This window comes from Penicillium oxalicum, chromosome VI (assembly GCF_001723175.1).
Source record: "Penicillium oxalicum strain HP7-1 chromosome VI, whole genome shotgun sequence".
Classification (NCBI taxonomy): domain Eukaryota; kingdom Fungi; phylum Ascomycota; class Eurotiomycetes; order Eurotiales; family Aspergillaceae; genus Penicillium; species Penicillium oxalicum.
Genome location: NC_064655.1, coordinates 2,942,989 through 2,969,704, shown reverse-complemented (window position 1 = coordinate 2,969,704; position 26,716 = coordinate 2,942,989). Strand labels below are relative to the sequence as shown.

The 26,716-nt window shown below is 51.0% G+C and overlaps 4 protein-coding genes across 4 annotated transcripts; 2 read left to right on the top strand and 2 right to left on the bottom strand.

The window, feature by feature from the left end:
• Positions 1-497: 497 nt before the first annotated feature.
• On the bottom strand, positions 498-5,085 carry POX_f08241 (uncharacterized protein; the record flags this gene model as incomplete). Its single annotated transcript, XM_050117020.1, has 5 exons — positions 498-1,599; positions 1,768-1,888; positions 1,936-2,084; positions 2,763-4,527; positions 4,692-5,085. 5 exons carry the CDS (start codon positions 5,083-5,085, stop codon positions 498-500), a joined length of 3,531 nt encoding a protein of 1,176 aa, XP_049967159.1.
• Positions 5,086-10,240: 5,155 nt separating this feature from the next.
• Positions 10,241-12,638, top strand: POX_f08240 (NADP-dependent malic enzyme; the record flags this gene model as incomplete). Its single annotated transcript, XM_050117019.1, has 4 exons — positions 10,241-10,314; positions 10,628-10,847; positions 10,940-11,367; positions 11,564-12,638. 4 exons carry the CDS (start codon positions 10,241-10,243, stop codon positions 12,636-12,638), a joined length of 1,797 nt encoding a protein of 598 aa, XP_049967158.1.
• Positions 12,639-15,094: 2,456 nt separating this feature from the next.
• Positions 15,095-19,745, top strand: POX_f08238 (uncharacterized protein; the record flags this gene model as incomplete). Its single annotated transcript, XM_050117018.1, has 12 exons — positions 15,095-15,163; positions 15,235-15,337; positions 15,418-15,831; positions 15,907-15,926; positions 16,016-16,612; positions 16,987-17,077; positions 17,699-17,761; positions 17,832-17,980; positions 18,080-18,361; positions 18,430-18,801; positions 18,862-19,290; positions 19,359-19,745. The coding sequence occupies 12 exons, from the start codon at positions 15,095-15,097 to the stop codon at positions 19,743-19,745; spliced, it is 2,976 nt and encodes a 991-aa protein (XP_049967157.1).
• A 485-nt stretch (positions 19,746-20,230) lies between these two features.
• Positions 20,231-25,125, bottom strand: POX_f08237 (uncharacterized protein; the record flags this gene model as incomplete). Its single annotated transcript, XM_050117017.1, has 6 exons — positions 20,231-21,505; positions 21,583-22,294; positions 22,368-22,462; positions 23,303-23,906; positions 23,986-24,241; positions 24,297-25,125. 6 exons carry the CDS (start codon positions 25,123-25,125, stop codon positions 20,231-20,233), a joined length of 3,771 nt encoding a protein of 1,256 aa, XP_049967156.1.
• Positions 25,126-26,716: the final 1,591 nt, after the last annotated feature.

Sequence of the window (26,716 nt, the reverse complement as noted above, 5' to 3'; positions counted from 1 at the left end):
GATTGTCATGACAACAAAAGCTTGTGTGATTCTCATTATACCCTTTTTTTCAATTTGCACTTGTCTCACCTTCCTATGGCGCTCGGTCTATCAATATAACTTGCATTTCGCACAATCCGCCACTTTCTATCCTCTTTCCAAAGATGCGACAGTTTCAATAAAGAAATGACAACCTTATATAAAAGCATGTCACTCCATCTGAGCGTAGTGGGCTAGGCACACGTGTCGCCAGGCTAGAGGTCGGTGAAATCAGAGACGTGGGTGCTAGGCCCTCAAGTCTCTGCAATACACAAGCGAGACCTGAATGGATAGGCGACAGGGGAGTCTATAAGATTTCTATGTAGGATATCAAAGTAGTGCCATGACAAAATACAGAGCAAGTCTAGTGGAACGACTGAAGCAGACAACAACTCAATATACATTGCAGAGACACACTTATGCCTCGCTCGTTCCGACACGGACCTGACAGAGCCCTGATCATCTAGCCGGAGGCTGTCTTACAGCTCATCTTTCTCATCCTCCCCCGCCGGCGGAGGAATGGGCCTGCCACTGTCCTTGATAAGGTCAATCCCAATCTTCTTGCGCCACTTCTCCCATAGTGCATGGAAATCCTTCTCCATGCCACTCTGCATTTGGTCAGGCAGCACAACCGTGTATTCCACATATAGGTTGCCCGGTGAGTCGTCCTCATCGTGCTGATCATGGAGATGCGCCTCGGAGTAATGAGGCATACCTTCCCCTTTGATAGTCTCAACGGCAAGAGGCTGGACGACCTCACCGCGCTTGCGTCCAAGTCGGACGATATGCCCGTCGAGATGTGTCACGTTACGCGTCCAATCGCCCATCCAAGCCTCCCGTAACGAAAGCGTCTCCTTCCAAAAGAGATCCTTGCCCTTTCGTCGGAAGAATGTGCCATCTGTGCGCTCTTCGTCGGTCGTCCCAAGCTCGGGCTCCTTTTCATCAAGAATGACGATCAAATCACCCGCGATCCAATCGGGACTCTCGTCGGCTTCGTTTTCAAAAACAAGCCTCGTGCCTTTGTCCATGCCTCGCTCAATCTCGGCGGTTGTCTCAACGGATTTCTTGACAACCCTTTGCCCGTGACACACGGGGCAAGGATTCTTGATCTTCTTGCCTTGTCCTCCACACTGGTCGCAAGGCATCTGGACCTGTTGGAACATACCAGGCGCCAGCATGTGTTTCCTAATGACCATGCCACGACCATTACACTGATCACAGTGAACCACCTTGCGATCCTTTGATCCAGTTCCCTCGCAGTCATCGCAGATTTGCTGCTTCTCAACAAGGAAACTGATCTCTCGTCCAGTGTAGAAGTCCCGCAACGGAAGAGCAGCCTTCACCTCCATATCCGGACCACGACGGTGCCCAGGTGCATGGCCGGCATGTCCACCGCCGCCGAAAAAGCGCGAGAACAGATCGAACGGATCATTCTGGCGACCCCCGGCAGCACCCCCTTGTCGGTGTTGTTGCACGCCATCGTGGCCATACTGATCGTAGATCTTGCGTAGGGAAGAGGTGGACAAGACATCGTAGGCATCGGCGATTTCGCCAAACTTTTCGCGCGCAGAGTCGTCACCACTGTTTTTCCAGGAAAGAAAAAAAGAAGGGTCTCAGTAATCGCATATCAATAAAGAAATAGCCCGCAAGACTCCCTCCTTGCGCGCAGGATCTCGCAAGATCAAATGATGCAGTCCCGCTAAGCCCAACTGTAAAAAGACACCAAGACAAAGAAAAAGAATTACTCACGGATTTTTATCAGGATGATACTTCTTGCTGAGTGTGCGGTACGCGCGCTTGATATCTCTCTCGGATGCGGACTTATCCAAGCCTAATATTTTGTAGTAATCCTCAGCGGCGAGGACAAGCACTGAAAACAGCACCACCGCCAAAGCGATCACCAATCTTTGCATATACATTCTGAACAATCGTCTCCAGTCACGTTTTCCCAGGCCATCAACTCCCAAATTTTATGGCCCCACGGATCCTGAGCTCTGGGGAACAGAGCTTGCAAAGCGTACGTCGAGCAGCGGTTGATTTGCTCGGGCAGTCCCGCTGGAGGGGAGCTGTAGATGTATAAGGCTCAGATCAGGTCGCGCGGGAGCTGGGCGACTGCGATACTGGCTTCGAACTTTGAAAGCGATCGTGGAGCGAAGGGTCTCAGGCAGAAGTCATGAGGGGTTGATCAAGCTCTCTGGGCTTTCACAGGGGAGAATTCCTGATTGGGACAGTTGAGAAGCTGCCAGCGTGGTTTATTGATTATATAGCGCCGCGTCGCCCGATTGGGCCAAGTAGACCTTATCGTGATTTCGGGAATAAAGTTGACCCGGGTAATGGTCACGTGTTGTTCATGCTGCGCTAAATCTACTAGATAGTCTGGCTGATTCAACGGAGATTTGTCAAATATGATAATTATTTACTATCGCTGTCTGTTAGGGATCAGGTTGTAAGCAAAGAACCTTGTTCATGCGATGCGAATTACATACTTGCGCTAGCCGGAATCTAATAATAACGTGTCGAGTGCCTACGTGATCAGATTCAATCTGCGAAAGACCATGGGTGATAAATTAAACCGAAGCCATACTTGGTAAATGTGAGACATGAGAGTAGCGAATGACGAATAAGGGGGCATTAGAAGCATTAATCGTGGACTAAGAATCGATGTGCGCAAGCAAGATCGAGCAACGCCGTCATATGGTTTAAGCACCACCAACGTGTTGAAAATCTCGTTTCGCCAAGTATACCCGACTCCATGCGTTTCATCTCCATCATCAATTGCCTCCTGGGCCGCAGTCGCCTGCTCATGCCAGGTCTTGACAATGCTCCCGGGCGCGTATACGCCCTTGAAAACGCCGTCCTGTGGCGGCTCGACGGCAATCCGGGCTTCGACATCGGTGTCGGCTGGGCGAAGACGTGCAAGAACGGCACGAATAAAGCTCGCCAGATCCCGTGGGTTGGCAATGCGTGCCGCACGCAGTCGTTCCCGGGCAAAGACCAGTTCTCGATTGAGTGCGAATGCGGCCGCTACGATCTCTTCTGCGATCTTCTTCTCCAAGACACGTCGTACCAAGTGTTTCATGAACGGCTTGGTCAACCAGAGAAGGAACTTCCATCGACTCTGTGAAACTTTGTAATCAAGTTTGTGGATGCGGACCCGAACACCACGTAGATTGAAGATCTCTTCCAAGCGGCCACGGCCGACCTCCACATCCAGTGAAATGTCGATGCCTCGTCGGTCCAAGTAGAAGCTCGCAATACCCTCGTCTTTCAATCGGAAGAACAGCCCCGTGCGAGCGCGAAGCCAATACCCAAAGTCTTGCGCACTGATGTTCAAGCCTTCAATATTGACCGTAAAGGCCGTTTTGATTGTCGTGTCGGTACGCTTGGCGTGCTTCTTGACGATGTCAATACTATTCCGGGTGAGTAGGTTCATGCGATACGGCAGGAAAGATGAATAATTGACAGTCCGACCTGGCTCCAGAATCAAATTCTCCAATAGGAGATCCATTTCTGGCGCTGATACCTCCAGACGCGGAATGGGGATATACTGGATCATGCGGAGGATCATGGGCAAAATGTAATTTGCAATATCAATGGGAAGATCGCCCTTTTTGTCTTTGTAGGCGTTGTAAGCATCGCGTTGGAGCTTTCTTGTCGCATTGACCAGCTTGGCGACTTCATTATCCTCGGGAACGCTGCGCAGTGTCTTCTTTGCCTGAGCCAGAAGCTCATCCATGTCTTGGCGAATCCCCGATTCCGCGCTCACTTTCTCGGAATTCTTCTTGAGTTCGTCAAGTTTTTCCGGTGCAGAGTCGAAGAAGGCCGGGTCGGTCAGCATCTCTCCCACCGAATTGCTGACCTCCCCCATCAGACGCTCGAACTCCGGATCTTTGTCTGCATGACGCAAAACCTTGTTGAATTTCTCCTTCAAGTTATCCCACTCCTTGGCATCGCCAAACATCCGTAGCAAATTCCAGAACATATCCACGGCTTTCTTGAGATCTTCATTCACCTCGGCCCCCTCCTGTGCCGTGGCGGCCGCATCTTCTGCCACATTGGCATAGATTGCTGCATACCGTTGAATCAATTGGGTCAGAGTGGACACGGAGTCCGTATAGTCGGTCCGCTGTCGAAGCTTGGAGACTGCTTGTTTGAGACGATGTAAAAGGGTATCCCGCTCCTGGCCCGACAGATGCTCTTTGGCGCTTTCCACGGCGGCCTGCTCCGTGCGTACCACGCCTTTTCCCGCAACTTTGGCAACATGGGCTACCTCTTCCTTGAGTTCCTCCTTGGATAACTCGTGCCCGTCATCCGCGCCCGGTCCCTGCAACGCCTTGGTCTTTTCCTCAGATGGCTTGGCCTCGTCAGCCACCTGCTTCGCCGACTCTGAGAGAGCCGATGCGGTATCGGCAAAAATTTGGCGCCCAATAGTCGCTACATCGTCGACAAAGAGGCGAAAGTCCGCATTTGTGAGGAGCAAATTGCCCACTGTTCGAAAGCTATCATAGGCTGGATTTTGGAGAGAATCGTATTAGTCATGATTGAAGACGTTGAGTGCGGTCTCACATCGACCGTCACGTGGACGTGACAATCATGTCAGAAGAGGATCAATGGAATCTTCGGTGACAGTGGTATCCCCGAAGGATCAGGCTGGTACCACGATCTGGACTTACCCGCTTTGGCATCGGCGCGAGCCTTGGCGTCTTTAGCACTTCCATCCACCCGCCCCGTATCAATCTCAACCCTGGACCGTGACAATCGCCACAAGAACTCCTGTAACTGGTCATCCTCGTTTTTCTCCCGCAAGAACTCAATGAGGACGGTGATGACCAGTCGTGCATCACGGACCAGCAGACGACCGGTGGAGCCAATGTCCTGATTTCGCAGGTTCAGAATATCCGACGCAAGCAATGTCCGAAGATTCACAATGGCCTGCTCGGTCGACGGCATATATCCCTCTGCCATCGCACGGACCATTTGGTACGTGTGTAGCTTCTGATGCAGACGGCGCTGACGGGCGGTCTCGTCATCATATCGCGGAAGAAGAGGCTCTACTTCGGACGGCATGGTGGACTTGCGAATTGGCGCCGTCGGGTGCCTGTGTGTCGAGTAATTGAGTGACAATAGAGAAAGAATAGAATATCATCTGCCAGATGATGGTGATGGCTGGTGAAATGAAGAGAGTCAGGTCAATCGAGCTGGGAGCTTTCCACACGGTGAGGGGGCCTGGACCGTGAGGAGAGGGGGCCTCGCCCTGAGCCTGTTTTCGGTGTGGTATGATGACGACACGGCTCGTTGATCATGGGCCGCGCGCATCACCCACGCCTGAGCATGTTTGCTTCGATAAGGTGTCACACTGAAGATTACAGAATTGGACACTTGGTGACTCATTCCACTAGTCAATTTTTCATGTTGGAGCCTTGGTGGAATTCATGTACTTCTAACATCACTCTAGAACTGAAGGACACAAAGAGTGGGCCGACCGAGAATCTGGGGGAAGCTCCAATCGTAGCTCCATCCTGGAAGTGGAATTTTATGGGGACGATCTGTGTTGGACGCTCCGCTGGCGAGCCGCAGAACAGAGCTTCCGGTTTGCTCATCTCCAGCAGCTCTTTGATTCAGGATGGATGGCGCACGTTAGATGATTTCGACAGTCTGCCGACCTGATCTTCTATTTCAAAATTCGAAATCCCGAATGCATGCTTGTACTTTCTTTACTCTTGCCGGAAGTCCTGTCGCTTTTGACGTGACCCTGATATCATCATGGCAGCACGCACTAGGGAACTTGATTTTCATTTGACGATCTTCTAGACTATCCTTTCATTCCCTAGCCTGTGGAGAGCACTTCAATAAGTACTGCGATCAAGTGCGTGAGACTCCCCGATTTCTTCTGACAAGTCTATCTCGAGGCAATTTCGAGCGGATATGATTGGAGATTGCCCGCTGCATCAAAAAAAAATCGTACTGCAGGAACGAGTGCGGTGCTCTAGCGAGCATGTCTGCTAGCTCAGTGGCTACATGGAAGAGCACGATAGGTGCCGAGTTCCTTAGCCCCAATCGAGGATCGGATGCTTTGATCCGAGTTCGGTACCTACTCCCGCGAGACTCTCTGTCTGGATCCAGTAGACCACGTCGCAGCCCTGAGTGGCGTGCAGTCGAACGTCTATCCAGAGGAGATGCTAACCACAGAATGACTTTGAGAGTATCTCACCCCATAATTTACCCTTGGGGTCCTTCCACGTTTGCTAGATGATCAGTTTTACAATAACCAAGTCTTGTCAGTGACCATAGGCAAGCAACCGGTCATTGGAGACGTGCCTCGGTAGTAGTATCCCCTGGTCTTGTACCTGCCCGCCCGGCCGAGATCTGGTGTCGATCTATAGATCTATAAGAAAATAGCAAAAGTCTAGTGGATATGTACGGAGTTTTTTCGTGTAGCTACTGTAGATATCTCTCAATCGGACTCTGAGGAAGTTACCAGCCCATTATGCAGTAAGAGACTCGTCGGTCAACAGCACGTGTACTTATTCCGGTCGAGAATCTCTACCTGAGGTACCTGATTGATGTATCACCCTCTTTTCATCTATCACCCTCTACTCGTCTATTGAGCGCGGCTCATCTGGGATGCACTCCTACCGGCTACCTGAGCAGGTGGACGTCCACGTCGAGGGATCGTATGAACAAGAACATGTTCACGAGCGAGTACCAAACAAATCATCTCTGGAGCTCAGGATCGCTTTTACTAGTTGGAACAGACCTACATGTAGTAGAATGACCAGTTACCGACCTTCTGGAGATCAATATGTTTGCGGTCAGTCCCGATCGTCCCGCATGATCCAAAGTCCACGCGTAGTTTCTAGGTCAAGCCTTTTCAACCCGTTGGGAATCCTGCACATCCAACCCAGCCCGGCTGCAGCAGGGGCGGTTTAGTTACCAAATAACCTTTGACCCTGGTAGTGATCGCCGCCAGCCGCTGATCTTCCATTCTAGGGGATCTGTACACAGTACACACGACCCAGTCACACAGTGTGGGAAAGGTGTCGCTGAGAAGTGATGACTCCGATGAGAATCTAGTCGGTACAAAATCACATACTGTAAGTCTTCCACTTTGCACTGTTCCGCTTTTCAGGCTCGACTCCACTGGTGCCTGATCAATGAAGTCTCGGAGAAACAATCCATGCACTATCGACCAGGGCGATTATCATCGATCCCTGTGCAGAGTGCCTCAATGATCATCCTTGAAAATCAGGTCTCACAGTCGGACACTAGTTACAATACACATTCGGAGTGAGTCCAAGGTAGAGCAGAATTAAATCGCGCAAGATCGTGCTGGATCTGCATAGTTGATGATACAATGCGAGGGCCCGGGAGGCGGAAAGGATGAGCCACATACAGGACGGAGTATGCTCAACCTCGACTGAAAGTCATTGCCATGTTTGTACCCGAGTCCCCTTCCTCCGTGGACACGACAGAATGTGGGAAATATTGATTATTGTTTTTGGGGAGGGGGGGGCGGTCCAGTGCCTCCGTTCCGACTGGACAAGCACAGTAATCTGAAACTGAAACAACGACCATCACTCGGTGCTGAAATCGAAATGTCTCCGCCCCAGCCATTCAATTCCATTGATTCTGTCTGATTTTTCCTTTCCCTTTCCCGGACCGGGTTCTGGTTCGGCGGTAAAGGCCATTCAGCGCTCGGCGCGGCAGAACCAACCAGGAAACTCTGAAGGGTCGGGAGTCTCAGGACCGCACCGACAGGACTCCTTTCCAGCTGGTGATACGTACCAGTTGTGCGTACGGCAATTATAGTGAATGGCGAGAATTTTGGAGGTGAGCCTAATGCTCGGAGGATTTTCAATTCAATTCAATGTGATCATGTGGTTTGACAGCTTCTCATCCGATTGTCTGCCGACTCGATTCTTTTCCGATTCTGTTTCCGTTTCTAAATGCCAGGATTGATAGCTACATATTACAGACTACGGGAGCTATTCTACAGGAGGTGTGTTATTATGGGCGGTTGCTATTGCTGAACGTGGACAGTAGTTTTCTGAGTCACTCACAGGAGGAGATTCGGTCCTGGAGTCGGCGAGCTCCGCACGCCGCTTTCCCGTTCCGATCGGGACCGCATCGCCGTGCGGACACTCAGTTCGTGGCTGGTGAGGTACAGCCTTGGAGATGAGCTCCACGCACGCTCGAATGGCCATTGACTTGGGAGTTGGGCCGGGCTTTTAGCCTATTAGCGATCCCAACGATCATGTCGCGGTACTGAATGGTGTTTTAAGTCATTACAGAGTCTAATTGATTATTACTGTTGATTCCTATTCCCGTAACAGTTTTGATGTCCTTTCCATCCAAGACTGGGGTGCATGTATATATCGCGGTGCACCCGATTGGGCAACCGGCTCGATCGAACCGCTATGAACTACTCATGCAAGAGAGGATAACTCTGGGTGTTTTGCAGCATCAACAAAATCTTCAGACTGTCACGGTTACTTTGCTGCATCCCCTTGCGCAGAGACATTGTCCATGGAGAGAAATTGACCTACTACTGTACGACTGTACTGACAACCGCCCAGTCTGAGCCGTCCTTGTGCTTCAAAATTCGAGACTCCCGACTCACCACGGGTGCCGTACTTGCGTTTGGCGCCGAGCTCCACTCCTCCATTTCGGCACCGTCTGCGGCTCTGGAAGCTCCCTGCAGTGGGTCGGGGTGGAGCTGGCATTGCTGGACCATCTCCATGCGGGCGGTCCCCGGCAAAGTGAGCCAATGGGCATACACAAAGCATTCTGGTGAGGACAGGGCCTTTTCACCCTAAAAATAATCAATAGGAAATAAAATAGCCAATAATCATCATCTCGAGCAGGAAGCTGGCTCTGCGCCACGCGAGCGGCGACGGAAGTGGCAGTTCCAGGTCAGCCCTGTCGATGCAAACTAGGGGCGAGGGTCACACGCTGGAGAGAGGGCGAATACGAGGATTCTTGAGAATGCATCCGTGAGAAAGTGACGCAGTCCCTACAGGAAGTCCAGTAGTGCTGTCGAGCGTTGACTGTTCAACGCAGTACTCTCTGGACTGTGCCCTAGATAGGTATGTAGTCAGGTGAGCCAGTCCAGTGACCTTGATCAAGGCATGATCAGGTATACACCGTATCGCGGCTCCCATCTCCATCCCTCTCCGCTCGGTCTCATCATGTCGACTGGATGCTTCCTTGCGCTTCCTCGCCTGTGCGGTGCACTACGGGGTAACTGCGAGCATTCATGGAAAATCAGTCTAGCTCAACAGATGCGTTGACCACCATTTACCTAGTGGGCCACACATCACGCGCGAGCGTCAACCCGTGAAACCTCCACAATGGATCAATCCTCAACCCTGCGTAAAATGGCGAATTGAACAATCACAATGCACTCAATTCAACGGGAGTGATGGCAAGGCCCATACCCACACCCCCATCAGACTCGGTGGAGGAGAGAGGAGTTATGACAACTGAGAGCCTGGGTAGGATTGTCTATTCTTTCTCAATAGGTTCAACAGTGCACAGTTGCTGACACCACCATTGGGCTGCAGTTACTGATATTACGGTACATTTCGTAGGATGCGAAAGTGAGCGGCTGTTGACCGCCGCAAAGGGCTCCACCTTCGGCGATTCCAAAGTTCCCAAACCTCCCCCAAACTGCCCACACCTCCCCTTGCTGGATCGGCTTCCCAAAAAAGAAAAGAAGCTTTGTGAGGCATCCAGATGCAATCGACCCCCTTCCCCCACGTTGGATTCGCTGTCACCACCGAAGCACGACTCCACTTCATCCGGGTCCTCTTCCCCCATCAGTCTCCATCCGGCCCCGTTGCAGACCTTCGTAGACCCTCATCGCGCATCCCCAATTCCCCATCCCTCCACCCCTGCGTACGTTGCTGGCCCGGCTCTTCCCGATCTCCAAAACCATGCCGTCGCTATTACTCGCCTCGATCGTCCCTTGTCGACGGTCCTGCCCGGGTAATTCTCTGCTTTCGTCGCGCAACCGAGTCGGAAAACGATCCCAGCTAGGATGATGAGAATTCCGCACCGAACGGGCCCTCTGTTAGCTCGTGTGTCCATACATAAAACACGCCCGCCGCGTCCTCTCGGGACCCACGAACTTTTCTCATTCTATCATTCCACTACTTCCTCTTCTTCTCCTGTCACGGTGACGAGTACAGTGTCCCGCTCTTCGACAGATACCATTGACACCATGGCGCGATTCTCCCCCCAACAAAGCCGGCCGGTCCATGCGACGCCGTTCTTGAACCACTCCACAACTCCTTCGTAAGTACTCGTCTCTCTCCGGCTCTCTTACGATGCTCGACGGCGTGGTCCATGGCAGCTTTTCGTTGTCTACCTTTGGCTCTTGGGGCTCGAGGTTCGTCGGGGCAGATTTTCCGCCCTGCCAAGTATTTCAGGCCATGCAGCCAAGAATGCGGGACCGGCACATGCAAACGGCGGTATTTGTGACAGCGAAATCGAGTCTCGGGGCAGGAGTTGCCAGACACAAGAATCAAGCGCCCAACCGCATGGACCAGATGCCACTGCAAGCAGAAGGAGGCGCAGCCTGCTAATCTCTTGTTTCTACAATTTCCAGCGATGCCAACTACGACACTGCCAACCCCGCGTACATTCGCAAGTACCTGCGCACATACGGCTTGACGCCTCCCCGATCAGAAAGCTACGAGACGCAAAAGACGCGATGCCTGGCTCAGCTGGCTCTGAAGCAGACCGAGATCGACAAGTTCCAATACCTCAGCACTCTGCGCAAGAACAATGTCCACCTCTTCTACCGCCTGGTGACGGATCATTTGAGGGTGCGTCTTCCTTTTTTTTTTCCCTTCGTCTATTTCCCCCGAGATCGTCCGTCACAATTATGGAGAACTCGACTAACTCAGGTGACATTCAGGAGCTCACCCCTCTGATTTACACACCCGTGGTCGGCGAGGCCTGTCAACGATGGTCTGAAATCTACCAACAGCCCGAGGGCATGTACCTGAGCTGGGAAGACCGGGGCAATCTGGCGGCTGTGATCGCTAATTGGCCCCAACCGAATGTGGAGATCACCTGTATCACCGATGGCTCCCGTATTCTCGGATTGGGAGACCTGGGCATCAACGGCATGGGTATCCCCATTGGAAAGCTCGCTCTGTACACTGCATGTGCCGGTATTCGTCCCGAGGCCACTTTGCCTCTGACTCTCGACCTGGGCACGAGCAACAAGACCCTCCGGGAAGACCCGCTGTACATGGGCAGCCGCCGTGATAAGATCTCTGCCGAGGAGGAGCGTGAGTTCCTGGACGAGCTGATGTCCGCTCTGACGGAGCGCTGGCCTGGGTAAGCAAAACCTTCGAATTTCCTCCTTGCCCTATAGTGACCCCTTGCAACTCCGATCCAAATCCGGGGGACCCCCTAAACTTTCGAGATTCCCCGGTTCCTCCCTATTATCCATGCCCTAAAATTTCCGGGCCAATCCTATCGTGGCACATGCATCCGATTCGGGAGGATCCTCGACTAACGCAGCTTTCTCCAGCATCGTCATTCAATTCGAAGATTTCAAGAACCCTTTCCCCGCACTTGAGCGGTATCGGGACTCGTACACGTGCTTCAACGACGATATTCAGGGTACCGGTGCCGTGATTCTGGGCGGTGTGATCAACGCTGTCAAGCGCTCCGGCCTGCCTTGCAAGGACCACCGTGCCGTTTTCCTCGGCGCCGGCTCGGCCGGTGTCGGCGTCGCCAAGCAGATTGTGGAGTTTTTCATGCGTGAAGGCATGACCGAGGATGAGGCGCGCAACTGCTTCTACCTTGTCGACACCAAGGGTCTCGTCACTGCCGACCGCGGTGACAAGCTCGCCGACCACAAGGTTTACTTCGCTCGTCGGGACAATCAGGGCCAGCAGTTCAAGACTCTGGAGCAGGTCATCGAGCATGTCCAGCCCACCATCCTGATGGGTCTCTCCACTCTGGGTGGTGTCTTCACCCCCGAGATCCTCCGCAAGATGGCCGACTGGAACACCACTCCCATCATCTTCCCTCTGTCCAATCCTTCCTCCAAGTCCGAGTGTAACTTTGAGAATGCCGTCAAGCACACTGACGGTCGCTGTCTCTTCGCCTCCGGCTCTCCGTTCCCCACCATGTCCTTCACCAACTCCGCCGGCGAGACCCGCACCTACTACCCCGGACAGGGCAACAACATGTACGTCTTCCCCGGTATCGGCCTTGGCAGCATTCTCTCCAAGGCCGTGCGTGTGACCGACAGCATGATCTATGCTTCTGGCGAGGCTCTCTCCGCCGCCCTCACACCTGAAGAGATTGAGCGCGGTCTGCTCTACCCCGACATTACTCGCATCCGTGAGGTCAGCGTCGTGGTGACCCGCAAGGTGATGCGCGCGGCTCAGGCCGACGGTGTGGACCGGGAGACTGCGCTCCGCAAGATGAGCGACTCTGACCTCGACAACTACATCAAGACCCGCATGTACGACCCTCACACTGAGGTGCGCTCTCTCGAGCGTGAGGTCGGCCACTTGCTGTCTAGCCTCGGCAGCTTGTCGCCCATTCTCAACGGCTCCACCACCGATGAGAAGGCCAACGGCGCGAAGCTGTAGGAAGATCATTCCATAGCTTTTCTTTTGCTCACCTCGCAAACTCCACTTCCATCGCGTCACCGAGGGCGTTGGAGGTTTTCTTTCGACCTTGCCTTCTTCCTAGTCACGGTCCGGCCTCGGCTGACCGTTTGATTTCGATCTTGCATACCCGTCTGTTCCAGTCTATATGGGTTTCCATTCCACCCCATTCTTCCATTGTCTTTGTTCACTTGGAGCGCATTTCTTTCCCAAAATTTCGGCATTGTTTTGAGGGACTTTGCAATCTTTTTTCATCTCGGGCGTCATGTTGCTTGCCTTTTCCTTGGATCTTTTTTAGAATACCCACCGTCTCTCTTCGTTGTCCATATATGAATCACACATTTCCAATCTGCTTGAATCCCTCGAGTAAAGATAAATGTATACTGGTCATTCTTTCCTATACATTGAGAAAGTCTAATGCAATGATACGAGATGATCATATGAATGGGCCTGTGGTTCTGTCCTCACAAATAGAGCTTGGCACGAAGGATCTAGATTTCCCCACCCTCGTGGGCCCGGGTTGCCGTACCTCGGCTCATCCATCAGTTCTACCGACAGATCTAGTTTGCACGAGACTACATGGATCTCCTGGTAACTGTCGCGCATCTATTGATCAACGCGGCGCAGTGGTAAATACTTGGGTGAACGTGAATTGCGGTGGATACGTTCTCAGCGCACCGTGGCTGGGTACATCAATATGTACCGAGACCTCGAAGATTGTTGAGCAGCTGAAGGGATTCCTCGGGTCTGTGGAACATGAAGACACCGGCGGTGTGTTGATGGAATGTTCGTGTACTCGGTACATGAGAGTAGCATGTATATTAGTGCTTCCGAGAATGACGTTTGTGCTACGTCCAACGACGAAGTCTAATCGGTGATTCTCATGATGCGGAAAAATGATCAAAGAGCCTTGGGGGGATACATGTCCGTTAATACTACATCACCCTCGCAAAAGTCTTGTGCGCATTCGGCCCCATCCCCAATCACCCCAGCAACCATTGTTTACTCTTCTCCACTATCTTCACCATCCTTTTCGCCTCAATGAATGAGCAGTTTGATTTTCTATCGTAGATAAGAGCTGAGCTTTGAGCAGAAGTGCGAGCTGCAATAATAAAATGCATTGCAAAATGAGCATTCTAGCTAGACGAAGCTATCCCGCGAATTTGGTTGCCACCGCAATACCATCGCTAACACCCACAAACGCGGGCAGGAACGCAAGGATACGAAATCGCACCCCCGATCAAGCAGACCTCCTAAATTCAACCCTCGATCGCGCCGTCTTGTTAGAATCAAGGCCCGCCGGTATCCTTGTTGGAGCTATAGGGCTCAATCGCGTAAGATATCGAGGGTAACCATCACCGGACACTATCCGCAGCGTTCTCAAGATACCAGGGGTTGTTGGACGACGGCCAACAAAGCATAGAAACCCTATCGGTAGGATTCTTGCGTTGTAGCACAAGGATTTTGGCCCAGCGCTGGCGCACTGAATTCTATACAGACGCAAAATTGGATCTTTTCTGATGAGTGTTGCCGTTCAAAGCACTTCGAATACTGGGCTGTAATATTGTTGGTGGTTAGAGTCCGAAACCAAACGAATCAATCTTGTGAGACCAAAGGGGTGTAGGAAAGATTTTTCGCAGATGGTTTGGGCTGCGATATGGCTTTGGGTAGTCGGTCAAAGTTGGTCGGTGGCGATAGAACGAAAGTAAGGTTGGTCCACATCGGTTGGCAATGCGATTAAGTCATGATTTGCTGTGGCAGGCGGTAGCAGAGGCGGAACCCCGAGGCAGTTTGAACTTCGAACTGACTTCTTCAATGAAATTCGCCAAGCGCGATTGGGTAACTCAAGTCCGGCGAAATTGAAATCTCCGAACCGGGGGTCCTTTTTCACGGTTCCTCTCAAGGGGGTCTAGTTGCGTCTGAATTTCGAGAAGAATCGAGATTGAGTGCTGTCCGGGCCCACTTGGGACTTCCTCACGGCCAATCTGATGCCCCTTGATGATATTATCTTCACGGTGGACCCCTGGGTCGGAGACATGCATCTCTCCGTGGTGATGGACGGGCCGAGGCTTCGTTTTGGCCGTTACTTTTTATTCTGTTATCTGGCCTGTGAGTGAGCTCGACAGGCTTTGTGATGGTGAAGAAAGATCGTCGCCTCGTCTTGGAAATCCAGTGAACAAACTTTGGATTTAGATTAATAATCCCCCGTGCGTGCTTATTCACTCAGTTCTTTTGCTTTTGCCCTTTTCATAGGCTTTGGTCGTATCTCTGAATCGAGGCGAAAAAAAATCTTTGTTTGATCGTACAAAAGCACTTTTGGATCCTATAAATCTCGAACTCTGAACATCCTTTCTATCTTCCAATCACAGCCCACCTCCACGTAAACCCTCTATAGCTTTGTCCCAGCCTCAACATCGAGAAGCAAGCATACTGCCAAGATGCCTTCGCCTCTAGCAGACCCCGTCAAGCTACCATGTGGCTTGGTCCTGCCGAACAGGCTGTCCAAGGTAAGATTCTTTCTGTTCTTTGAGCCCTCCGTGGTTATGGTTCATCAAGATGAGAAAACTGACTGTTGCAGGCTGCAATGGCCGAGCTGATGGCAAAAACCAACCAGCCAAACGACGCTCTTGCGGATGCCTATGAGAAGTGGTCTCAAGGCGGCTGGGGCTGCATTCTAACTGGTAAAATGATACCCTAAAACTTCTGCCTTTTGCATCTCGAAGGGCTTCGAGCTGACCAGAACAATGAATCACAAAAAAAGGCAATGTTCAAGTTGATGTCAATCACATGGGGTCCCCCTTTGATCCTGCATTGCACTCAGAGTACACTGGCAACGATACCACACTTCTGGAACCGTGGAAGAAATATGCGTCCACCTGCCAGAAGCACGGTACCCCGACTATTGTTCAGCTCTGCCATCCTGGACGGCAATCCTTCCGTGTCGCTGGAAAGCGCGGTATGTTTGCGCCAACCATTGCGCCCAGCGCTGTGCCAATCAATATCGGCTCCGGATTGATGGAGCGAGCCATTGCTGCCTTGACTTGGAGTCAACCTCGTGAAATGACACGCGGCGATATCGAGACTGTGATCCGTCAATTCGTGGATACAGCTCGGCTGATGGCCGACGCGGGATTCTCTGGCGTAGAATTGCACGCGGCCCACGGATATCTTCTTGGTCAGTACTCTCTCGACTTTCTTGACTAGGAGCCCAGTTTCAAGGTGTGTTCGAAATGGCTGACCACAACCATAGACCAATTTTTGAGCAGCAAGGTACTTGAATTCAACCTCCGATACTCAGCCCAAAATGAGCCATGTGATGGAAAAGCATTGATCAACGTACTCACCACGATCTCTTTTAGACTAACCGCCGCAACGATGATTACGGTGGTACTCCCGAAAAGCGCGCACGCTTCGTCCTCGACATTCTCACCGAAACCCGCAAGGTTGTCCCTGCAAACTTTGCCATTGGCATCAAGCTCAACTCTGCCGACCACAGCTCCGACACCTTTGAAGAGACAATGACCCAAATCGCGCTCCTTGTCTCCGCCGGTCTCGATTTCCTCGAAATCAGCGGTGGCACCTATGAAGATCCTCGCATGATGGGCTATTCCACCCGCCCCTCGGACGCCCAGGACAGCGCCAAGTCTGCCCGCACGGCGGCTCGCGAGGCCTTTTTCCTCGAATTTGCGCACACCGTGCGCGAGCGTCATCCCGATCTTATCCTGATGTTGACGGGAGGTTTCCGCTCGCGTTTGGGTGCGGAAGCTGCCATCAAGGATGGCGCCTGTGACTTGGTAGGCATTGCTCGACCGGCGGCTGTGGACCCCAAGTTCCCCCTGCTATTGCTGGATGAGAAGGTTGCGGATGAAGATGCCAAGATTGTGCTGAACAAGGCGCCTATTCCATGGTATGCGAAGTGGTTGCCGCGGAATTTGATTGGTGCTGGAGCAGAGAGTGTAAGTTTATTATCTCCGTCGGGGTTGGGAAATCCATTTGCTCAAGATGAAAAGTATACTAATTCTTACCTTTTTCTGTGCATAGACATACTATGCCGGGCAGATTCAAAGGTTGGCCAAGGGTCTGGCGACTTATGCACCTGCTCTTTGATGCTTCTGACGGGGGTTTGTATCGCTTTCATTCACAGATATAGAGGTCACCTATTTTTCCTTGTTCTATTTTATTTAATTGCTAGATATTGCATTTATTCAAGCGCCATATGAAGATGATCTTTCTCTTGTCGAACGCACTGCTTTGTGGTTGTCAAGTCTGACCGGTGACCAATGATGGATTGCTCATGGGGAGATCAAGGTTGATCATTTCTAATCTTGAGTTCAACTCTGTTCTTACTCTCTTGGTGTGTATCGACGCCATCAGTATCCTTGAAAAGGCGAGCGCTGGCGCCGACCCGGACGTTCAGTTTGGTATGAATCATTCGGAGTGTAAGGAATGAAGACTTGATTGTCCAGGTATCATTGAGTCTCCATTTGATATTTTCAAATTCTCCATCTTTTTCTCCCTTTGAGAATATGTATGACTTTGGTTGTGAGATGAAGATTGCTCACATACTCTGAAATCATCACTGTTCTGTCAATTATATTCAGTAAAGGCCCTTCTGGGCTTTTACATTTAGTTTTCACTTGCAGATCAATTTCCACGAGAATGTGAGGATGAATTCGGTTACGACTCAGTCCGTGTTCTCTGACTTTGGTATAATGTCTTTTATTAAATGATCTAAACTTAGACTTAGCTCAATGATATCAGCTCGTTCAATGAAACTCATCCTTAAGAATAACACCGCCATCAAATATCTTGAAAGAGTTTGGTTTTATCAAGGGACTGATCACTCTCAGCTCGAGCGGACGCTAAATATTCGAGGGTTTTAAATCGTTTTGTTTTTCAGCATCAGCCAACATCGTAGAACCACGGTCCCCTGCTGGTGATTCTCATCTCCCAAGGCTTTTCACTGCTCTCTTTGATTTTGGGTCATGGATAAGGTTCCATAATCGCCTGAAGGCATCATTCTTGCTGACGTAGAAAATCAGTGGATATCATTGACGAAAGTTTCCAAGAAGAAATGACGCTCGCAACTCCGATCAGGACTGGATGTAAGCTTTGGAAGGTGTCGCTGTGCACCCGATTCCCAAATTAGACTATCCTGCTACCTGACCGAACCAGTTTCGGATCACTTGAACTCCCTGATCAGCTTCGGACAGCTCAAGCTTTCTCAAACAGAGGTTCATAGACTCTCGTCATTACGACTTGCTGTTAAGCATATACGGCTCATTTGCCTCCAGAATGCCGTCATTAGCAATACCCGTCAAGTGGTAAGATGCATCTGCCCCTGCCGCACTTTCTTCTTCATCCACCTTTGTATCCTCTTCTTAACCTCCCCCGTTGCATTTTATCGTTCTCACCACGCACAGAATTCCTCTCTCTTACTTTCTGATCCACTGATTCTCCCGTTCTTTTTCCGCTTCCTTTCCCCCGCTCCTTTCTTTGACTTCTTTGACACTCTAGCTGCCCTCAAATTCAAGATTGGGCCAGTCGCAATGAAGAGCTTCAAGCCCGTCTTCTTGTGCGAGGTAGGAGAAGCCGCAGACATGCAGCAACCAGAAAGTATCGCAACCGCCAAAAGTGATGCGAAGACCATTGCTGCGGTGCCCAGGGTTGCATCCGGATACCAAGCAATCGCCAGCCGTCTGCTGGTAGATCGATGCTTGGATGCCACAGTAGGATTTTCCGGCTTTGCTCCCGTGTTTGTAACCATCGTTAGCGGCGTCCTGACATGGGCCTTGCTGGGTATTCGCTACGGCACGTCAAAAGCATGATGACGGCAATATCGGACATACAAGCTCTCTTGTGCTATGTCTTTGATTCCCTCCTCATGCGGCAGCTGCTTCGTGAATACACAGAACAGCGCGAGGCCATGGTGAGAATTCAGTCTCGTTGCATCAGTCATCGTCGCATGCTGCTGGAGGTTCAGACCAAACTGAGTGCGGCCGAGATAGAGCACATTTCGAACTGTTGTTCCCAGGAGGTACTTCAGCCCTTGGAACAAGGTGTATGTGCCCAGACGCCTTTTGCCCGATGCATCATTTTTACAGCAAAGGGGTTTGGCCACATCATCACTGTGGGCATGTACTGGGTGTGCATCTGTGTCTGGCTTGGCTTTGGTCCGAGGTGCCACTGGTCTAACAGGTGGCAGCTCTATATCAACGACGCTACTTCTGCCCTTATGGTGCTGATCTTTGCTTTCCTAGCATGTCTGCGGGAGTGCTACGCCGACCACACCAATACTTGTCTCGATGCCATCTTTCACCTGAATTGCGCTCTCGAAAGAGGGCTCCGTCTGCTGACTGAGGATGAAGCGCCAAATCTGATCGAGGCTGATATGCCGCTAAGAGACAATTACCTCCAGAAGGCGATCTACTATTATGCCGACGTAATTGGAACCCTAGCGGGCATGATTCTTCTAATTGTTGTCCTTGTGACCTGGGCTTCTCTGGGTCCGATCCTCCATTTCAGCAATACCTGGTGGCTTCTGATCGGCACCTATGCCGGTCTAGTCGGACTGTTCGACAGCTTCGTTCTTCGAGATGTCCAAAGCAAAGTTCACAAGAGCCATAAGGCCTTTGTGCGCAGGATCGAGGAGCTTGATGATGCATGTTCACTGGACTTTCGCTTTCCGTCCCGACAGAGCAGAACACCAAGGCTCCGTCGCTGGCTCGTCGAGTCTCAAGAAAGATGGACGCTATCAGCTCGCATCTTCTGATGGTCGTTGCCGGTTTCCTTTTTACCATCGGCTGCCTCGCTGCCTCGAGCGCCATGCACTGGAGTCTAACTGGACAGCTCATATCCAATGTTCCTCCTAGCGTCATCGAGACCTTCTTCATTTTGATTTTGATCACCGGTCAGAATGATGCGGAAGCCGGCGCCCGTGTCGACCTGACCAATATTTACTATCGACGTCAGCAACTTTTGTCTTTCTTGAGACATGCAGCGGAGTACTATGAGGAGCAAGAAAGGGGAATGCCCGAGACTGAGACTGGGTCTGGGGCTGAGGCTGTTCCTGCTGGGAACCAAATATGAACCAACGTAGTGTCAATGCTCGAAATTTCTATTAATATGGGCGTCCACCCCTATACCTGTTTGCGTATTGATTTTGTGTCTTTTTTAACATGTGCTGACTACTTCAATTCGTTTTTTGCGCTTCAGTCCGTTCAGGCCTTGTCAGCGAAAGGTCATTGGCGCATTCATTGTCGTTTCAAGAATTACTTCTTTTTTCAGTGTTGGGTTGTGTTTTTGTTGAAAAATTTTCTGGACTCTGCAAGATGTAATTCTTCGCAATTATCATGGATTTAAGCTAGCCGTCTCGAGAGGAAAAAAAGAGCTGTCGCAGACATTCCCAATTGGCAGGAAATCAGCAATGGAATTCCTCGGTTTCTCGGCCCATCGTAACTGATCTAGAAGAAAAGTATCAATACGATTGTTTACGCAAGATACCATGAGTTGCTCTTTCAAGGGTCAGAATCAAGTACACGTTGATAATCGTCGGTTATTCCTTTTAGAGATCCTCATAAGGTGTCAAAAAAGTTCAAGTCTGCCCCTGTCCAATACCCTCCGGACAACGACTCGAGAGTTTCAAAGTCGGGCATCCACAACGGGTCACTTTGATGCTGATCAATCCACGGCGCCAATTGCATGGCCACTCTCACCGCATGCTCATTTTCGTCCACCGGATCTGTAGAATACATGGATGTGGACACTGTCGATTCGAGTCCTGCAGGAGGCATTCGTACCGGATAGCTTCCCCAACTGGATGCGTTTCCCACGCCGGGTTTCGAGGTTCCTTGCTGAGCGGCCATAAGCTCAGCCATTCCTGCATTTCGTGCCGTCTCATCACCTTGAAGTTTCTCCATGGCCGCATTGACCAACAATTCGAATGCGTCTCGGAATCTTTTCACCCAAGCAGCTCTCTCGCTCATGACGAAGAGGACGGTCGAACATGCTCGAATGTCGTTGCTCATGCGAACAGACCACACCTGGTCCGTATGTGTCCAAAGCGCATAGAGGAGAGTGATACCAGCCATGAAGACCGTCTGTACCGCGAGAAAAGAATGGCCATATTCAAGCGTTTGGTGAAGACGCTTGTGTGATTGACAGATTTCGCCCGCGGCTCGGATGCAAATATGATAGTATGGGTCTGTGATCGGAAGAAGAGGGAGAAATGGCTGAATCAGGAAGCGCACAGCCCGGTTATAGTGCAGCATGGGGTATTCGAGATCAGCGCCACTGAATCGTTGAGCCGCTGACTCTTTCCACTGTTCGAGCTCTCGATACAAATGGTCCATTTTCGGCCGCAGCGAGGGTAAAGGTCGATCGGCACGGTAAATCTTATGTTGAATACGCGAGTCGATACGGCGGAGTTTGACCAGATAGATGCCAAAGGTCAGGCTGCTCGATTTATTAGGGTCAATGGGAGCTGCGAGGAGTTCTGGGTCGCGTATATCGTCGTCTACGTCCAATGGAAGATCGAGATCAATGTGTCGATCCGAAATGCTGAACGGGCGACCCAGGGACATTGCCACGACTCTTTCGAGATAATAGATGACCCAGAAGAGTCTCCGACGTAATTGGGCGGTATATAGGTCCATGTTTGCCTCGTTCGCTTTTCGGTGCAGGCCTAGATCGATGGCTGTTCGCATTGCGAGGCCAATCATATACCACATCCCGTGGCTCGACGCGGTGCGCAAATGATAAATCACAAGGAGAACCATTGCTTCAATGTTCTCGATAGAACGCGCCTCACACATTGAGGGGGCATGCTGAAGAGCAGCAGCATAAAATTTCTAAAGGGTATGTGAGCCCCCCGCTTTTCCCTATAACGCATCTCCCTCGACCAGCCGGGCATGGACTATGGACACACCTCGGGCGCGGTATATGCGTATTTTTCAGTCAATTGAAGCATTGTTGCACCGATCGCGTAAACCATGTTCAATTTAAAGATGGCAGCTCGATCAGACTGAGTGAGATCTTCGCGCTTGATCTTCGCGAGTCGCCATCGATCTTCGTGGCTGCTCCATATCTGGCTCCGATCCAGAAACGGGTATCTCAGATGAAGCCGCCTGAAATATGTCTCGAGAAGTTTTAACCCCATCTCGTCGTTTGGGGGGTCCATGTTCGTGCGATCAGTGCAACTGGCCCCCAGGCCAGCCCCGGACTGGGGTGGCCCTGGACGCGAGCTCAAATTGCCCTGGGCGTTCCCGCTGAATTCTCCAGGGGTTTGCCGCTGTGATTGAACATTTGAGATGAATTGGTTCCACACGCTGGTTTGGACCATTTCGCCCAGGTTTGCGGCCAGGGCGAGGCCAGAGCTTGAACCGACATAGGCGGGCGCCTCGGATGAGCTGAGTGCCAGCAAACCTACAATTTCACCCACTGGGTTATTTTCAAGGCCAGCAACAGCTGCTGGGTTGACTTGGTTGTTTGTTGGACCGTCGCGAGAAGGCCTCCCCGGCTGCATGACGTTGATGGGCGTGTCGTCGGTTCTGACATGGTTGCGACTGGGTCGTGACTGCGAATTCTCTTGCAGCTGTTTCTCCAACAATGCGATTCTCTGTTCCAGAGCCCGGGTGTATCTACAATCCCAAATTATTATCACATTTTGTCTGTCAGATATACCCAGGTCTTTAATATGATCTGTTGGCTTACTCATCTTGACGGTCTGCGTCGTCTCGCACGCTCAGCTTGTCGCACGTGACTCCTGCCTTTTGGCAATTGGAACAGCTGGGGTATTCATTGTCGCACTGGAGACCCCGTGAAATGAGCTTGAATTTTCAAATTCCCGGCTTCTGGGTTCAAGATATCAAAGAATTCTTCGGACCTTTTGTTTTCGAGTCTTGCACCGAGTGCATGCTGTCCTGCCGCGTTTGCGAGGATTATACTTAAGCGACGCGGGGCTGGTCTCCCTCGATAATTCGGGGGTGCGACGAGCGGCATGCATTGGGAAGCATTCCCTAGCCTTGAGCCTTGCAGCATCAGGGTCTAGATCAGTTCATTCTCAATCAAATCTGGCAGCTGAGCCTGTACAACAGAACCTTCACTGAGTTGTTGGTGTTGGACAGAGAGATGAGACTGGGCCGGTGGAGAAGAAACGGGCTTGTCGGATGTCAGCCATCCCGATGACGGGCTGGCCTTCGAGCGTACACCAGGTTGCGGCCTCAACCAGCTCTCTTTTGGTGGCAATGTCTTGTCTCTTTGTCTCCGGAGGATACCTTCTGTGCAGGTGATGTTTATCCTCGTCCTGTCACTCTCTTGAATTACAAACTAAGATCGTTGAATTTAGCGTCACCTGTGCAGCTCCACTATCTCTGTGCGATATTGGGCCCGTCGACATCTGCGATGGAATCTCCAATAAAAATCCATGCCTATAACTTTTCAAAATACTTCCCATGACCAAAATTCTCTAGTGCAGAGACTACATATGAAAGGGGAAAATCAACGTTCCATGCTCCAGTACTGTAAGGCGCGAGATGAAAAGGTGTGTGAAGCGTTGAAGAAAATGCAGAAATGACCATGCTCTAGTCTATTGTGTTGACTGAAAGCTGAACTTCCCAGAAAATCCCCAAACATCATGAGGGGCTTACTGTAGGTGCGGTCGGCGGCTTGCTCCCCGTCGAATGCCCTCTCGGGTCATCATTGCCCTCGTTCTTGATATCTCCCCCAGATCCTTCGGACGAGTGAGCTTCGACATCTCTGGCGGGTTGCTCAGCTTTTCTCTTTTCTGCGTCGATCTCTTCAGGCTCCTTGGGTCGTTCCAGACCTCTATCGCGAATGAAGATGCAAGCAAGGAAACACACCCCAATCAACGGAACCTGCAGAATGAAGACTGCATGAGAAGCCTTGGCATATGCAAGCTGGACTGAGGCCCATTGAGAGTCTGTCAGCGTGTCTCGCGCTGGAATAGAGTATGTTGAATGTGCCAAATAAGAGAAATCGGCTGGGAGGCTTCTTCGTAAGACTGCTTGTAAGATGGCAGCCGAGATGGCGAGACCACAGGCGCCTCCCATGCACCGGAAAAAGTTCCGATTCGAGATGGACACTGCACGCTGAGACTTGGTGCAGTGGGCTTGCAGAGCGACCAAGGTGGGCTGAAAGGTGAATCCCACGCCAATACCGGAGATCCCGACAGAGACAGCTATGACAGCAGGATGCGTAGATTGGTCGAAAAGCAGCATCAGACCTGCGCCTCTTGAGGGAGATCAGCAATCTGGTTCCACAACTTTGCATAGAGCAACAAAATACTTCATTATCGTGGGGTGATACTTACAGGGTCCATATGCCAAAGCCAGCCCAAATGACTTCACCGTATCTTTTGACACGAGAAATATATTGACCAGAACAGATAGACGCTGTTGACTGGCAGGCGACCATGGGCGCTGTCAACGCCGCAGAGACGATGGGGGACCAGCCACGCGCATTTTGGTAATAGAGGGGCAAATAGTACAGGCTGGATTGGTAAACAGCCCCAAGAAGAAAGCTTTGAAAAAGGAGAACGGTAATCACTCTATTTTTTAAGAATTGAACTTTTGCAGGTTAGTAAAAAGTCGTATTCAAAAGCGCGGCAGAAGGTACACTCACTGGGAAGCATAGGTAAAGCGGCGACTTTCCATTCTACAAAGCCAAATGCGATGAAAGAGAGGCCTCCAATCACCAGCATGCTAATTACCATAGGCGAGTCCCAGGGGAAGTATGACCCGCCGCCAGAGATGGGTATCAAAAGGAATATGATCCCAATTGACGACGCCAACAGTCCATACCAGTCGATGCGACCCAAATTCTTGCGTAGACCCTCTTTGTGCGCATTGTCGGGGATGAGAAAGTAGCCCACGACAGCCGAAAGTGCAGCCAGAGGAGATACCATCCAAAAGAAGCCACGCCAGGTGGAACGCATGATAAAGGCCGCTGCAATGAAAGGCCCAACGACGTTCCCCACGCCAAGAGATGCCCCCAAAATACCTTGATATTTGCCTCTCTGTTCCAGGGTGACTACATCAGAGACGATGATCATCGTCAACGAGGTGACTCCTCCACCAGCGATACCAGCAAAGCCACGAAACACGTAGAACATGGCCGGGTTCTGCGATAAGCCACAAAGTAGATCTGCGACGCAAAGTAAGACCAATGCAGACAGATAGACCACTTTGCGGCCAAAAATGTCTGAAAGTCGTCCATAGAGCACAGTGAACATGGTGTTGGCTATGAGCGAAGAAGTCCCGGCCCAGGAAATCGTATTCTGAGCTCCCAAGTCGCGTGCAATCGTTGGCAAGGTGACACTGATGCCATTCTGCTCCACGAATGTAATCACAAGTGACGTTGCCAGGCCAGTGAAGACAACCATCAACTGGCCAAAGGGAAGGATATTGGTCTGGTCATGCAGGGCCTTTTCAGCCTCCCGTTGCCGGTTCATAGCTCGCTTTTGTCGGGGGGTCCCAAGACGATTGTAGTATGTCTGATCAAAGCTGCCTAGTATTCCAGCCAGTCCCGGGGGTTTGCTAAGGTCGACAATTATATTGATCGGTCACTTTATATGTGAAACACTTCTGCAGATCCTGACCGAATCAGACACTTTATAATGCGACGATCAAAGGAAATGAGTGCCCTTGGAAAAGAGCTGGGCTCTAGGGATCGAGAAGGTGAGAAGATGTTGCACATGGAGATTGAGAAACATTACTTAAGAACAAATTGGACTTACAGCTTCTTTTCACTTATTCGGCTCACCGACAGGTCGGATAGACATTGTCAAATAGGATACATCCAGCTGCTGCACATTGAGTCGCCGTCGGATGCCACTCCGATAGCGTTTGGTCAAGAAACCCATCGATATTTCCAAGGTCGCAGACGCCTGAACAAATTTTGCCTCGATCCGCTTTCGGTGTACGCCGATCTGACGGGTTGTTGCGCCAAATTCCATAGGGCTCGCGCTGTGATTGGCATTTTGTGTGGGTCTGGTTTGTCGGACCTCCGATCGGATCACCGATGCTTGTGGACTCGAGGAAGTGATAGTAAAGACGGAGTATAGACGAGATGCACAGAACTCTGTCCCGCGGTGGTTGATGGCAAATCTCTCATTGCGAGACAAACGCAACGGAGATCAGACCTACGGAAATGAGGCTAGTTGTATTCATCGCAGTGCCTGCCACATAACACGACAGGAACGCCTAGCACTCGGCAAGACAACGGACGAACCGCTTGGCCGCTTCGACCAACTTCACAATTACTGGCTTCCCACTCTTAGAGCAAACTTCCATTGTTGACCATCATTAAAAGATGCGGCAAAAATACGGCGTGGTGAAGTGCACTGCAATGTTATTTGTGAGCTTCTAGGGCGGAATACAACGCAATAACACGGTTCAATCCGCAAATCCGACAGTCACAAGAGGGCACAAATGACCTCCAGGGCATTTTTAACTCATCTGGGAATGGAAAACTTAGTTGGTAATGACTCTATCAAAGAATAAGAAAAACGCTGGATAGCTTAATGTAGAATACAGCAAAGCAATGATTTACTATTTTGGACGAGCAAAAATAAGTCTTCAAGGACTTGGCATTTGAGTATTGAAAGCATTGACTGCGTTTCAATTAGCTAAGAGGTACGCTTTGCTCCTAGTCTCATACGGGGGCTCGAAGGATGACGACCAGAGCCTGGCCAGTTCAGATGGGGCGACCTGATCAAGCACCGCATGAAGAGGAAACAAATTGATTTCACTCATCTTTAAATAGTCCAGTGGGATTCATCTACTAGTTTGGCGTGAGTACGTGCGAGTCGGTGTCGTAGTCGATAGGCCTTAATTGATGATGACTTGTTGCCTTGTTTCGTTCAATGAATATGCGGAGGGAGGGCAGGCCAAACATACATCGGCGCCCTCGGTTGGCTAAACAAAGAGCTTACCAGTCACGTTAGGTAGCCACTTGGTGGAAGTTTTGGGCGGTGACTAAGAGATCTAATAACCGCTACCTCAGGCCACCAAAATCTGCGTGACCTATGAAACTTACAATCA